At 38.0% G+C, this 15,611-nt stretch overlaps 1 protein-coding gene across 1 annotated transcript in view; it reads left to right on the top strand.

Moving 5' to 3' along the window:
• CPQ (carboxypeptidase Q) overlaps window positions 1–15,611 on the top strand; it is a 146,665-nt gene that overhangs the window by 115,345 nt on the left and 15,709 nt on the right. Inside the window, exon 7 of the mRNA XM_058032012.1 lies at window positions 2,703–2,904. Within this exon, the coding sequence (XP_057887995.1) occupies window positions 2,703–2,904 (202 nt within the window). The remainder of the gene's footprint in view (window positions 1–2,702; window positions 2,905–15,611) is intronic.

Raw genomic sequence — 15,611 nt, 5'->3', positions numbered from 1 at the left:
TGACCTCCTCTGCAACAGAGTTGTAAGAAGGCAAAGGATAAAAGTCTCTTTTGATGTTCAGAGAATTAGGCAGCAGGTTACGCAGAGAAGTTTTAATTTTCTGGTACATACCAAGAGAAGTTGCACAGTATCAAGATGCAGCAGATGAAATTACTTTCTGAAAAAAAATTACCTGCTGAGTTTAAAATGCTTATTTAGATGGTACATTCACTAGGAGAATGACTGAAGGAAGCAGCTGAGCCTGCAATTATTTTTTTAAATCTTTCTGGTTTGTTTGTCCCTTTGAATTAGTGAAGGGGAAGGTATGGTCTCACCTCACTTTACTAGTGGCAGTTATTCCTGCATCATAGGTGGCAAATGATGACAAAGCATCTTCACTATTTTTAACAGTTATTTTAAGCAAGTTTTCCAGCATGTGTTTCTCTCTGTGTAAGTAGAAATGCCAATGTAGATGTACAAAAATGAGAACAGGGAAACCAATCTATCTTTTTTTAAGACTGCAACTTTCAAATTTGATGGTGGGTAGTTTTGTAAGTAATCCTATCTTCTAGTGGAGCAAATATGGAAAAAGCTTTCTCAAGGACACGTGGTATTTCAAGTAGCTGTGACCTGTTTCTTTTTTGTTCCCCAGTGAAGTCCATTTCTCTCCCTAGGGTGTCCTGTTTTTATGGCTTTCCAGCACGTTCTCAGAACTGAATAGCTTTCTTACAGATAAATAATATGGTGTAATGTATTGTGGGTGTTTTGTTTACTCAGTTTCATATTAGAAACACATGCAAACATTTATGTGACAAAACACAACTGAAGAGCACGGCAATTCTGCAATCGTAGCCGTTTATGAAGTTCTTGAACTTAGGGATTCTGTTGTTTTGAGTGATAAGAGAAATTTCTTTTAGGTGTCCATGTTGTTCCCATGCTCACTCTTCTTCTTACTTCACTGCCCTTCCCCTGGCCTTATTGCTTTCCTCATTGCAGCTGCTCTAAAAACAGACAGAAGTCCTGCTTTGGAAACTCAACCAAAGAGTTGAGTTCCACAGCATCATATTTATGTAGGGCTCACTATATTTAAGTTAGCTTTCACTGGCAATTCAGAGGCACACTGAAATGTGTGTTGTCTTTATTAAGTCTTCCTCCTTGGGCCTATGATAAAGAAGATTTACATTTTGAGACATTCTTTTTATTATATCTGTGGCATTGGAGCTACATCACTGGTCCATTTTAGCCTGCAGTGTGCTTTTCTTGGCCTGCTTCTCTCCCACTATACTCAGACAGTCTGTGAGTCATGATTCATGTTGACGCTCATAACCTCAGGACAGCATTTGATGATAGGCCTAGACACCAAATGTAGCCTAATTATTTACATTTAATTTTCACAAACTGAAGATATTTTTCACTGTCTAAAAATGGTGATTGCCAACGAGGTGACAAGATTGGTTATTTGCACATTGATTTCCAGTAGTTAAACGGGTGGATAAATTGGTTATCTTAAGGTATTATAACATCTGCAGTTTCTTTATCATGAAAAGATTTTATATTATTTTTTTTAACTACTGGATATATTTCTAAGTTAAAAGTAAATAGCTCTGCTCTGTTAGAATTGTTTCACTCAAAAGAAAAAAGTTTTGGGAAAGTGTTAAACAGTTCTTTGCAAATTCTATAAAGGAGATCTGAAAACTTATGTGAATTATTCACAGCTACCTGTAGTACATATTTTGGTTTATATACAGAAAAATGTTAAAGAATTATTTACTGAATTGTAGTCTTCTATATGCTGGTAGTGACATGGATCTGTTAGTTGCTGCTGTCACATATCCCTTGTAATGATTTTCTTGTCATAAATAACCCATGGCAGTCATAAAATCTGGGCATAGGAGTAAAACCTGCAGTAGGTTCTCTTAGTCACATTCAAGGTCTGAAGTATAGCTTTTTTTCTGCCTGACATGACCATAAACTCTTTTTTCAAAGTTATGTGCCTCTCCAGATCCCATTTTTTTAATGAGATCTTCATTCGTGTAAAATCATTATGTATTTATTCCAATTAGATCTTTGTAACTGAGCAATCAAAGCAAATATGGTAAGCAAATAAATTGCTAATATTTGTTCTTTTAGCTTAAAAGATTCTTCCAAGTACCCACTAAAAGCAAATGTTATTATGCTACTTGTACACAAAATCTTACCTTTCATGTTTCTTGGGAGTATTTACCTTGGAAACACAATTTTTCCTAAAAAAGATATTATTCCTTCAGGTCTGGGAGAAAACCTTGGCATTTCAATCCTCCAATCCATATCAGAATTGACTATATGCTATATTGAAAATAATGTGTTTCTGAACAGGCACCAGCTGGCTTTTAAATAGACTGTTCCTCACAGTCTATGAAGGCTTTGGATGCCTCCAATTTCAATGCCAAAGGACTTTATACCCTCTCCACTGCAACAGAATTTCAGAGTCTCAACTCTGAGAAGAAAGGGAGAGCTGCAAATGAAAACTGCAATATGATGGTGATGTCTTACCTTTCTAGGTGGCACTTCAGAAGTCTGAAAGCAAGTATTTGGGAATGGCAGACCAGTCATGTTGGTCTGCGATTACCAAATTTGGTCAACAAATTTGTTGTGGTATGCTCACAATGACACCTAGTTTCCAGTATATGATGCCAGCTAAAATAACAACCACAGCATAATACCTTCGTTTCTTACGTGTTTAGGAAAATATCTCCAACTTTGATATCGTTATGGAGTCTGATGAGGGCACCTTCCAGCCGTCTGGACTGGGTTTTTCTGGCAGCGCTGAAGCCCGGGACGTTGTGAAAGAGATCATGACTCTGCTGCAGCCCATCAATGTTACGGATGTTTTCGACCCTGCAGATGGAACAGACATCGCTTACTGGATGAGGGACGGGGTGCCTGGTGAGTGTCCCTGGAGCCTGGCAGGGGACACTGCTCCCACTCAGCCCTGCCACGCCAGATGGGTGGTCCTGTCCTTTCAGAGTACTAAGAAATTCTTTCTCCCAGGGAGTAAAATTTACTATAGGTAAAATACATAAATGTTAAATGGTGACCAACAGAAATAGGACATAAAGTGCATTTGAGCTGCAGTTTAATAATGGTATAGATTATACGTAGAATAAAATGCCTAAAATCTTCTTTTCGGCTTTAAGGATTTATAATAATTAATCCCAGACTGGTGGTTTATAAATAGTAAACCAAGGCAGAGGGGAATTCTCCAATAGAGAGGAAATATTTTTTTAATTATTATTAGTTTTACTTTGAAATTCAGGGCTTTTTCTCTCTGTTTTATATGCTGGAGAAACAATGTTTTTGAGATGTGACATTTAAAAAGCTATTAGTCATTAGGGTGCGATAAAGGGGTAGAATTCTGAAAAGTTTGAAGTATTTTAGGGTTTTATTTTGAGGATTTTATCTGTCTCCGAATGAGGAGCAGCTTGTTGGCAAAGAATCTTGTAAGCTATGAGAGAGAGATCCACCACTGGCAGCACCTCCATGCAGGAGACCCCCACACTAGCACAGAGACTTTCAGAGCACAAGAATCCCAACCAGAGGCCAGCCTGAGTGAATTTCCATTTGAATAATAGTAGAAAGGAAAGTTTCATAACAGTGGTATTAAAAAAGTTATGATCAGTTTTAAATTTTAAGGTTTTCTCCTGTATTTTATGGCTGAAATAGACAGGCACATTTCTCATCCTAGTTTTACTACTTGCTACTATATGCTTAGAATCTTTTAATATTTAATTAACTGCTGTTTTTTACCTTGTGGAAGAGAGTGAATCACAGAATATATTATTCTTAATTATGGTCAGAACCCCTTGCTTCTCATTCAGGGTGCACAGAGATACCATAAAGTTGACTGCTTTGATAAATGTATGGATGTCTAATTTTGAAACCAAAATATCTATACTGCGCAAGAAGTATGGATGAATGGATATTATTAAACAGTTAGGAATTCAGCTTCTGTCCTGCTCTCTGGGTGAAGTGGAATTGGTTCAGTACCATGGCATGCAGCTGTGACAAGGGTGTGCTGAGTTGATTGGAGACTGTAAGCACTACTCAGCGGCTGTGGCCATGCATCATCCTCCACGGCCTGGAAGTGCCTGTGTAAAGATGTCTGGTCCAGAATTTCAGACCAACATATCTGTGTTTTAGGTGGAATATAAGAACTCACTACTCAGCCTATGTTTAGAAAATACAAGGGTATGAGAAGGGTATCCTAGGTAAAGTGCTGGGATCATTCCAGGAGGTCCCTGGGAACTTGCCTTGTGCTTCCCATCTGAATGTGACAGATTATGGAAGAAGAGAGAAAAATTTAACATTCAAATGCCTTATCTCAGTTGATAATGTGAGTGGTGCTTGTGATGGCAGTGGGTATTGAGCTCTTGCACACCACTTCTCATCAGCTGTGGTGCACCTGGAGCGTAAGCAGCTACAGCTTGCCATGGTCCTCTTGATTAGTCTTTGGGCTACTCAGCAGGAGCAATGCAGGAAAAAGCCCTCTCCCATGGACATCTGTACTCCTCAGAAAGCATAAACTATGAAAAATATAAACCTTGGGAATATAAGCTCAACCTTGGGAAAACACAAATACACCAGAACCAAGACCTCAGTTTTTAAATAAATCTGATTTGTTTTCCTATTAAGAATTTGTCACATTAATTGATGGTGGATTTTTTTTTTTCTGTCTATAGCTTTGGTTCATTTAACTTCCTGTTAAGCAAATAGCAAAGTGTTCTTGCAGCATAAAAGAGCACTGATTCTTTTCTTCATAAAGCTCCAGTGAAAAGAAATTAGCTCCACTAAAAGAATTTTGGCTGCTTTAGATTATATTTCATGCTGTTCCAGGGAGAAGTCTAAGACATCTTCTAATCTTCATGCCTTGTCCGCACTATTCTCCCTGCTTGAATGAGTCTTTATGATATATAATAACATCGAAACAAATTGAACACTCTGTAACAGCTTTTATAATTATGTTCAATTTAAACAAGCAGTCAAGTGTTGACACTTCATCAATTTTATTTAAATATTTTCCTGCAAACATACTTGGTGGCTTTGTTTCTGCAACAGGGAGAGAAAATATGGTGTACTTCTTGAACAGTAAGAATGGTTTCTGGCATAATTTCTTCTGAGTTTTCCCCTTTTCAGTGTGAACTAGATTCCAGGATTCACCTTAGTAGATGCTCTTAATATTTTTCTCCTCCTACATCTTTTGGTCTGAAAGATCCACAGAGAGCGACACCAAATGTGTTTTTCAGAACTGTTCATAGCTGAGATAGGCAAAGAGACTGTAGCTTCTTAATCTCTGCTATTTTGAGCATGTTTATTTTTGATGGACATGCAATGAAATGCTACTAAACAGCAGTGATTATTCTGAGATTTTAGGATGAGAGAGGCCATGAGTTCAGAGTCCTTAGCAAACCATAGACTGAAGCCTAAATAATACCTCTAAAGCACAAGCAATGTGATCTGCACCAAACACAGCACTCTAATTCTTTGTGACTGCAGAATGTCAGAAATATTTGTCAGTGGCCTTTACATTGGATTATTTTGAGAACAGTTCAGCCCAGCAGTGAGGAATGTCTGTAGTTGTGGTTTTGCCCTGATACCCAGTTTTCAGCTACTGAAAATATTTGTATAACATTTCTTTTGCCTTTTCATTAAGCATAAATCAGAGTAAAGGGGGGGGTTTGTGGTGTTGTATTTTATGATGTGGTTTTACAGTTTGAGGGGACCATTGATTCTAAGACTGCTTATTTAATAATTAAGCAATTATCTTCCTCATCTTTCTTTTAAAGGGTTCAATACAATTTTTTTTAATTAGGTTAGGGATGTATCCAGACAATGGCACATAAAGCTGTTCCTTTGCAACACTAAATCCCAATTGAGTTTGGCTAGAATTTGCAGATATAAGTGGGAAGATAGGTTGATTGGCTTTATTTATTTGGTTTGTTAGCATACCTTTTCACAACAGGTTTCCTCAGTGTCTGAAAGGGTTAAAAATTATTAAGCAAGCCCTGCTAAATCAGTGCTGGGATATTCTTGTTGAAAAAGTGAAGCACCTGATGATTGCAGATACTTGATGATGACCAAAATGCTTTGAATGTGATTTAGAGCAGTTCCTAAGGTAACAGCCCTGGGTCTGGATCAGCTTTCCCTGCAAGAATCTGAGAAGGGGGAGATGAAGTGGTTTTATTTGTATTATGGAATCCAGTAAACATTAGTTCAGCTTTAGGTGTTTGGGGAGATGAAAAGAGGAGTTTTTGTGTTTTTGCAGAGGAGTAGCTGTTGTGACACATTATTTCCAGGAAAACTGGTTCAAGGATGCTCCTTTCTGCTTGTCAGGGAGTTTATCTGTTGCTGCAGTGCTTACAATGGGAACACTTGTCTGTTAGGAACTAAGCTGTATTTGAGATCAAGCTGACCCAGGACATCAAACAACTCCCCAAAGGCATGTTTCAATTCCTCTTTTAAAAATCAACCAGTGGCCTAAAGGTGAAGCTCCTTTTACACTATCACTTTGAACCTGGATGTTTGTTTGTGTTTCTCTGTCTCCACAGTGACTTGATTTTTTGCTACACGGCATAAAAGGAAGAATTGTTCTTCCAGAAATTAATAAACCAGTAGTCCATTTAATTTTAATGTTTCTTCAGAAATCAAAAATTCATTGCTATTAGTCATTCAGATGTGGCAAACAAAGGCTATAATATATAATTTCTCTCATTTTTACATATTCATAGTGCTTTTTTATTACCTTTATCTAAAATATGCTGTATTTTGGCCTGAGATACCGGATTTTGACTCGGATTATTTCTTTTTGTATTATGTAAGAGGTTAAATCTACCCCTTTTCTGGAGCATGCTGCCCTCTCTTAGCCCTGTCCCCATCATCCCTGTAGCACCAGACTCAGGTGCAAGCCTGCTGCCACGCTGGGGCCAAGCCTGCTCCTCTGCTCAGTGTCAGCCAGGGACATGTCTGAGAAAGCAGCATAGCAGGAAAACTCCTGGACTTGAGGTTGCCAGCTGGACATGAGGAAGTGAGCAAACTCTCTTTCCCAAATTATGAGTGAATAATCTCTGTTCATTCTTGGCTGTGTCACTGTTTGGAAGTGATTCTCCACTGTGGTGCTTGAAATGCTGCCTGTCAGATTACCTGTTTTGTACTGCCCACAGGCTCGGGCAGGCTCTTTGGATCCAGTTTTGAGCTTCTCTTTATTCCCAAAAGAGTAAACCCAGAAGAAATATCAGATGTACAGTCTAGGGCTTCATAAGCCAATGCTGAAAAGCCTTGGATTTGATGCTGCAGGGGTAAAGAGTGTTGCACTTGACAAAACCTTCCTACAAGATGAGAGAAGGGAGGAAAAAAATCTCTGAACAGGAAGCATCAAACTTCTTCACTTAACTAGGTAGCATTTGTGTCACTTGCAATTTGAGATTTTAGCACAGGAAATAAATCACATGTGGGGCCCCAGGTATTTGACAAAGCGACAAACTCAAGGCAAATGTCTCCTCACTTGCAAAAAGCTGGACAAAACTCCTGAACACTACTCACAGAACTAAACTTTAGGGACACTGTTATAAGTACCTAGGTAATTTTAGGTACTCCATAGCTGCTACATTTTTATATTTGCTGAGTTCCCACTGCTCTGGACATCTGTTGAGCACAGCGCCAATACAAACTACTGTTTGCATGGGGAAATGAGGGCTAAAGGACTTATGGTGTACATGCATGTCTTGCCTCAGTCTTGATCTCAGAAAGTCTGAGATATACCAGAACTGTTGTCTCATACTTAGCAATATGGTATCGCTTTTTCTGGGGCACTCTTTTCCTTTTGAATATCTTATTTTATCATTCATAAATTCATATTTATCATCGTGGTGAATGAGTGTGTTCCACTGCAAAAGCCAAATCATTTGCAACTTGGGTGGTATTAAATTAAACCAGTATGCTAAGAGAGCAATTATAATTGCTTGGCACTTTAGGAACCTACTGTTAGTGCTAAGGCTATTAGACCCATTTAAAATCTTGATTGCAGAAAGAACTGTGTGTATTAATCTGTAAAATAATTCATCTATTCTCTAATTTATCATTGTTCCAATAAAATGGGCTTTTGAAATTAGAAATTACTCTGGAGTAATTAAATAAATTTAATATGTTGCAACTTTATACGAAGGTCAATTCCTTAAAAGGCACATAGTTTAATATAGTATCTCAGTCATATTAGCCTTTCATATGACCTTTTCTGTTTTTAATAAAGTCTTTGAGAATAATAATTTAATGAAAGGAATAGTCTGTAACTTCTGACATGTTCTTATAAGTTGTGCTCTTAGACTTCCAGACAAATTTGACAATACTTTACATACAATTCCTTCCGCCTTTGTTTGGTTTAGTCTTGTTTTGGCACAATGGAGTATTGTCTACTTCTAATCATTAACAGGAAGCATCAGATTTGCAAGGGTATTTTTGTTTCACATAGACTAGACACAGACCATGCAAAAATGCATCTGGGATAATACTGTTGGAGAGAGGGATGGATTTGGGCAATTAGGCACAGTGCCTGAATGCAAATTTTCCTGGTAGTTTTAAGAGGGCTTTTGTATTATATTTCTCATTAGCAATTCAGGCTGTTTGAGTCTAAACAAAGTCAAAGTGGATGAAAGCAAACACCTTCTTCCAATAACGTTGGCGAGCTCTAGAAGAACGTTGCAGACTTGGTGAATTCTCTGTCATTTTGAATGAGCAAAAGATGACTTAGGTGACCTTCAAAAAGTTCGGGGTAATTCATGCAGGAGGGATGGACTTGATGCAGTAGATAGAAGATGAAATTCTCTGCCATGTGTTACTCAGAAGGTGTGATGGTAATGGCCTTTTCTGGCCTTAAAATGTCTGTGAATTTGCCAGTAAATACTACAAGCATTTTCATAATGAAATGCTTCTTTCTTATTTAAGCCTCACCCATTTCAGAGTAGATTTTTTAATATCATAAACTCTTGTGTTTCATTTGTACAACATTTAGATAATCCTAATTACGGTTACAAAAATAGAACTATCATTAACTTGCCGATCCCAGAGGAAATTTGAACTGTGAAACCAAAAATATTTGCAAAATGCTGAACTTGTAAACACATTGCTGATTTCTTATTTTATTTCTAGGTATTCTTTTTGGTATTTGTGATGCATTTTATTTGGCAAAGTTTTCTTGGTGGTCACAAGTAAAGAATTACAGCACATGGGTGAAGTAGCTGGTATTCCATGGCTCTTAAAATTTGTTTTTTAATAAACTGAGGCAAAACAGCTTTAAAATAATCTTGTACTAATATTACAATAAATTAGTTTGAAACACTGACATTCTGACAGTCTTTTAGGATCCTAGAAGTAAAACTGTTCCAGTGCTTTCAACCCAGTGCTAATATTATATAAGCTCATTAATCTAGTAATGAAAATTTAAATTGGGCTGTTTAAAGTAAAATCATAAATTGTAATGGTTCTTGCACTTTTTGGCTGGTGGACTTCTTTATCTTGTCACTCTTCTTCCTTTGAATATCACTAATGGTTATACTTCTTTCCTTTTAGATGCTTACTCTTCAAAAACTTACGTAAGATTGATTGTCATAAGTGACCCTTTTAATAAATAGGTGCTTCCTGGAAGCATATACAATTCCTAAACATCTCAAAAAACTTCAATAAATTTGCTTCTCCAGCTCACCTTTTTAGTATCAGAATATTCTTTGTCTCGGAAAAGAAACACTGTAAGTATCCAGCCGAGGATCTCATTCGGATGTGGGGTGTGGTTGTTTTTATTCTGGCTATGTCTCTGAGAGACATCTTAATTCTCTATTGTTTGCTGCTTAGGAAAGCTGAATTCTGTTTCTGTGGGTGGGAATACTGTTTTTCAGATGGAAGTATTTGCCATTTGTTGATCCTAAAAAACAAGTGTTCTACATTAGCACACAGAGCTCAGCGTTAACATGTTAAATAGGCATTTCGGAAGTACCAGTTAGTCAAGCCTTATTCCTAGAACTGTCCTTGGCTTCAGTGAAGCTTATGCAAATAATTAAGTAAACAGAAAGAAAACATAATAATAAAAAAAGAGTTTAGTCAGAGTTCTGTAAGGAATTTGGAGATGTTTGCCAATGGAAATAAGTGAGGAAGTAAAATAAGATCCTCTCCACATTTTATTTATTTTTTAGCTTTAGAAATTTCACTGTATGGAAAATAAGACACATTGATGGTATGGAAATGTTGTGAGATTTCTCACCAAACATATAATGACCTAGAATGGTTGTTAGTAACAACAGCAGAAATATCTGTGTATTCATAGATTTCATTCCTGGAAAACAAATTGTAATGGCATCAGTATTAAAAGCTGAATAAAAATAAAGCACTCAGTAGCATTCCAGGAAGACCCCATGTATACTACTCTGGTTGGGAGGGACAGAGGTGAAATGTATTAAGGTCTGGCTTGCAGCTCTCCAAGTGCTTTCCTATATGAAGTCATATGATGAGCGTTTCTAACAGGATTCTTCCGGGCTTGCTTCTTCCTCAACTATTTAGTGTTTCCGTTGGTTTGGAGTCAAGTTTAAAACTAGAGCAGAACACAGCTGATGTAATTGCTATATTGGATTGATAAAGAACTATGAGAACAGGCTGATCAGCCAGCATGATTATGTCTCCTCTGGCCAATTTGTTCACACCTTTCTTGCTCTAGAGTCACAAATAGTGCAATATTTAGAAAATATCACTTCCTTGGACCTGTTGGCTGCCCTATTTCCAAAGGGGCCCCTACATTACCTCATTGCCACAAGGTTTTGATGGTGCCTCTTGCACAGCAGTTCCTGTTCTGCAGAACTGCTGGTGCACCTCCCACCATTTCTGTGGCCATGGGTTAATACAGGTTTGGTTTTGTCTTTGATGAGTTTTCTGAAGTCCATGTCAGGCCACTTCTGGATTTTGAGCTCTCTGAACAGCAGCTCTGCCTTCCAGCATACAGAGCTGCTCCTTTCACAGATTTTAGGAAGACAGAGGCCACCCCTGTCATCTGGATCCTTGCTGAGGATGCAAAGGTGCTGACCTGACAGGGACCCCTGGGCATCACACTGCTCATAACCAGCCACCTCAAACTGTTGATGGTGACCCTTTGGGCCCAGCCATCCAGGCTGTTTTCCATCCACTTTTATTCCATTCCTCAAGTCCATAATTTTCCTGGGGACTGAGTTTTTCTACTTTATAGTTCATAGAATCATCACAGGATTATAGAATGGTTTGTGTTGAAAGGGACCTTAAAGATCATCAAGTTTCAACCCTTGCACTGTGGTCAGGGACACTTCTCACTAGGTCAGGTTGCTCAGAGCTCTTGAACACTTCCAGGGATGGGGACATCCACAACTTCTTTGGCAGCCTCTGCCAGTGCCTCACGACCTTGCAGTAAAGAATTTCTTCCTAACATCTAGTCTAAACTTAATCTTTTTCAGTTTGAATCTGTTCCCCCTTGTCCTGTCACTACATGTTCTAGTAGGCTATCTTCAGGTACTGTATCTTTCTTGTAGGCTATCTTCAGGTACTGTAAGGCCACAATTATGTCACCCAAAGGTTCCTCTTTTCCAGGCTGAACAATCCCAGTCTTTCAGCCTTTCCTTGTAGGAGAGGTGCTCCATCCCTCCAATCAACTTAGTGGCTGCCTCTAGACATGCTTCTGAATCCTGCTGCTTTAGATTTTACATCAGGAATAACATTTGCCTTTTTTCAATCATTGGGGTCTTTTCCTAATTGCCACAACTTTTCCAGTATGATAGATAGCAACTCCCCAGTGGTATTGGTCAGCTCCCCCAAGCAATGCATCCAGCAACACTGATTTTTATTTGCCCTATTTGGCTAAGTAATCCCTGACTTAATTTTCCTATACCATGAGCAGTGCCTCTTCCCCTGTCTTTCCAATTCTGCTGCTATGCAGAGACCTGAGAGTTTTTAATTTTAAGCTACAGAAATTACTTCCTTAGTATTCTTTCATTGCTTATTATGGCTAATATAGCAAATAATATAGCACTTCAACAGCAGTTTTCTCCCCAAAGTTCCACAAGTTTTACATGGAAAGGAGACTGTAGAAACATCTCAGCTGACTGTTCAAGGCACACTGGAGATTTGAACCAAGTATGATTTTGATTCAGGATCTGAATACTTTATAGTGACAGAGTTTTAGATATTAATCAGAAAACTTGTTCCTTCCTGAAGCAGCAAACACCACACACTTTCATTTGCAGGGGACATTATAGGTGTAAATGTCTGAGGCCTTTGAAGAATGCTTTTGATAGTAGTCCAAACTGAACGAGTACAAAACTCAGAAATAATTTATAAAGACATCTTCTTCAAAAGAGCAAGTTCAAAATTATTCCAGTGGCAGCCTTTCCAGAACATTATTCACATTTATAAACCACAGAATTGGAACCTTTCTAAGTGTTTGTCTTCAAAAGTCATTCTACAGGTTGGGCCTACAGTGCAATTGAATTTCTGAAGAGCAGAATTCATTGAATACCAATTTATTTTTCCCATAAATCCCTTTCCAGTGATATTATATATGTTTTAATGTAACAATTTCAGTCAATTCAGACATGGTCAATGCAGACCACAGAAAAATACTTAAGTGTGAAAGAAACTGAATATACATTTGTATTTTGTATTGGCAAATCCTCAGGAAAGGATCATGGACTGCATAGGAGAGAAGGTACAGGGTTACTGTTCTGTCTCTGACAACATCTGCCATAATCACCGAACACTTTATAGTTCCTCAGTTTCCCTAATGATAACAGTTACCCAAGGGCTGCTTGTGAGTTCCCTTCTGTCTATAAGGTGCAATAAAGAGGAAGGAGTAATCATTACCTTCCTAATTAAGCTGCTCCATCTTCAGCTGGATTCATCAGACCTTGCAGCTGTTTAGCATAAGAGCTTCACCTGAGCAAATGTTGTAGTGTGTAAAGAAAGGAGCAGCCTCGGTGGAAGCATAACCTTCCTATATATGTATTTTAGGGGCACATAAATAAATATCTCTGCAAGGACAAAGCATGAATCTTAATAAGAGAAGCAGTTTATTGGAATTCCCCATCCAAAGAGGCAGGAAACCTAATTAAGATTTACTATACATCAGGGTGAATCTGTTCACAGCTCTCAGCTGTTTTCAGTGCCCATGACAGAGCTCTGTCTCAATTGCCATGTGGGGCCTTGGAAATCAACCAAAAAAAATAGGCACTTCTCCTTTTGCAGTTCAGTTTATCAATTATGTTAAACACAAGCAATGACCTTCTGAGAAAAAAGAATTTTTGTAGTTGTTGCTGTTTTTTTTAAAGAAAGCTGAAGTAAAGAAAGCTAGGGATTTTCAGACTCTACTCTCCAGACTCCTAAGAGATTGTGGATTACTCCTAAAAATGTACAACCCCATCTCCTGCTAGGAGCACAAGTTTGTTGTCAGTGGACTTGATTATCCACTTGTTGTCAGTTGGGATAGTCCGTGTGTTAGAAAATGATTATGGATTTAAAATTGGAAGCAGTTGAAAACCATTAATGTGGCATTGTGGAGGAGAAAGAAGCTGAGCAGCTTGGTTTCTCAATGGGTAGATACTCTGTCCTACAAGCAAGACATGGGAGTTTAGAGCACTGGCATTTTACAGCTATCCCAAATTCCTTTGGGGATGTGCACAAGCGCCTCACCTCATGAAAAATACTGAAAACAACTTAGAGTTGTTAACTAGAGATAGGAGACAGAAAAAGTTAAATTCTCTGAGGACAAAGATTATTATGAAGAATTCTAAAGCAGGGTGGTTTTACCTAAACAAGGGTTGTCTTGATTGCCTGCCTGTTTCCCCCCAAATCTAAGCCCATGGCAACAACAACCAAAGCACAATGGGAGTTGATGGGAGTTGATGGCTGAGAAAGGAAAGTGCTCCGTTGTCCATCTCTGGTCAGAGCTATGTGAAGAAACAAAAAACAAAGCTATCACTGGTGAAGTCACAGAAGTGATTTTCAAGATTTTTTTTTGCCTTACATTCCTTAAATGAGTAACTCTTAGAGGAATAACTTTTAGCACTGTTTTCCACACACATATGAATTGCAGTTCATGTGAAATATTTTGGAGTGGGACATTTTTCTGATGTAAAGCTCTTGTTCATGAAATAGAACAAGGTTACTCCAGAAATCTGGTGCCTACTTGCTCTTTGCAGGGTTCACTTGGAGTGGTGATCCTGAATTTCCCTCTGACTCACAGGCCAAACTTGGCTGGAGCCATGGGTCAAGCCAATTGCCAGAAAAAGAGGATCTCCAGTCTGTTCAGCAGCTATTTCAGAAAGCCACACAAACAGATGAGATTTCAAAGAAACACAGAGCTGGCAAGGAGGTTTTTACAGAACCTCTAAGTATTCTTGATTCCAGCATGGTTTTGCCAATGTCCCTGTCATTTCTTTCACATTTGTTTAAGCTGAACTTGAAGACTTACTGTAATGGAAACATTATAGACCAGATGGCCTGTCCCAGTGCTATTCTTAGTGCTTAAGGTTTTTCTCCTATCTACCCTATTCCTGCTACAATTTAAGAGCTTTAACTCTCATTTCTTTTAATTGTGAACCAAAAGACATGGTTATTTATTTTCAGTTGCAGCAGGTTTTTATGTGAAGTTGATTTTTTCCTTGGTGTAGTAGTTAATGCTTGCACCTCTTGATCATTATCCTGAGTTGTCTTTTCAAGTATCTCATTGGTGAACATCACTTAACCAATTCTCATCATGCTCTCAGTGCCCCTGCCATATGTCCCTGATTTGTGCCATCTCATAGTGAAGGAAGACTCTACTCCATTGCTTTAGTCTATAATGAAAATAGAAAATAGTCTCAGACCCATATGATGCCCCAATCTAAAGATTCTTCCATTTTTTACTCTCTGAGTATATTTTTCATGCCATTTGGATCAACCTTGCAGTATACATAATTTCCTTTTTCACTTCTGGGGTCCTTGGTGATTAACATAACTTGGAACTTCTATACATATTTTATAGGATCAGAAAGTTAGTTCAAAGGGAGCTGTTATGTACACCAAGGTTCTGGACCATCCTATATTCTGGTAACATCTGGAGATCACAGTGCTTTGGGTGCCTGACATTAAAGGCATTGATCCTAGGTGTATGTTTTGGGCTTCTTCATAGCTGGAATGCATTGCAGTAGTTTCTCTCAGTAGATTAGCTTTTTTGTTCAAGAAAAAAGATACTGAGATGTGTTCATTTATATAAACAAGATCTATTTTGATGAAATTAGAATACAGAATAACAGAATTGTAAATATTTCACTAAGAATAAGCATTTAAATAAAATATAGAGTGATGATAAATATTAATTTTTTAAGATTTTATTTCATGTATGTATTGAGTCAAGAAAATACACATGAGTTGAGTATTTGTTTTTGCTGCTTATTTTACTTTATGAGAAAAGTTTTGTGTGACTTTTTTCATTTGACTTAAGAAAAGATAAAAGCAGAATTGTGTCATTTGCTGCCCAGTTTTTCCTACTTCTGCTTTCCATGGTCTGCCTCTCCTATGGATTCCAGGAAGCTGCAGGTTTTGCATCATGTATCACTGCA

This window comes from Melospiza georgiana, chromosome 1, assembly GCF_028018845.1.
Source record: "Melospiza georgiana isolate bMelGeo1 chromosome 1, bMelGeo1.pri, whole genome shotgun sequence".
Classification (NCBI taxonomy): Eukaryota; Metazoa; Chordata; class Aves; order Passeriformes; family Passerellidae; genus Melospiza; species Melospiza georgiana.
Note: the sequence above shows the minus strand (reverse complement) of the source record. Positions and strands in the feature narration are given on the sequence as shown.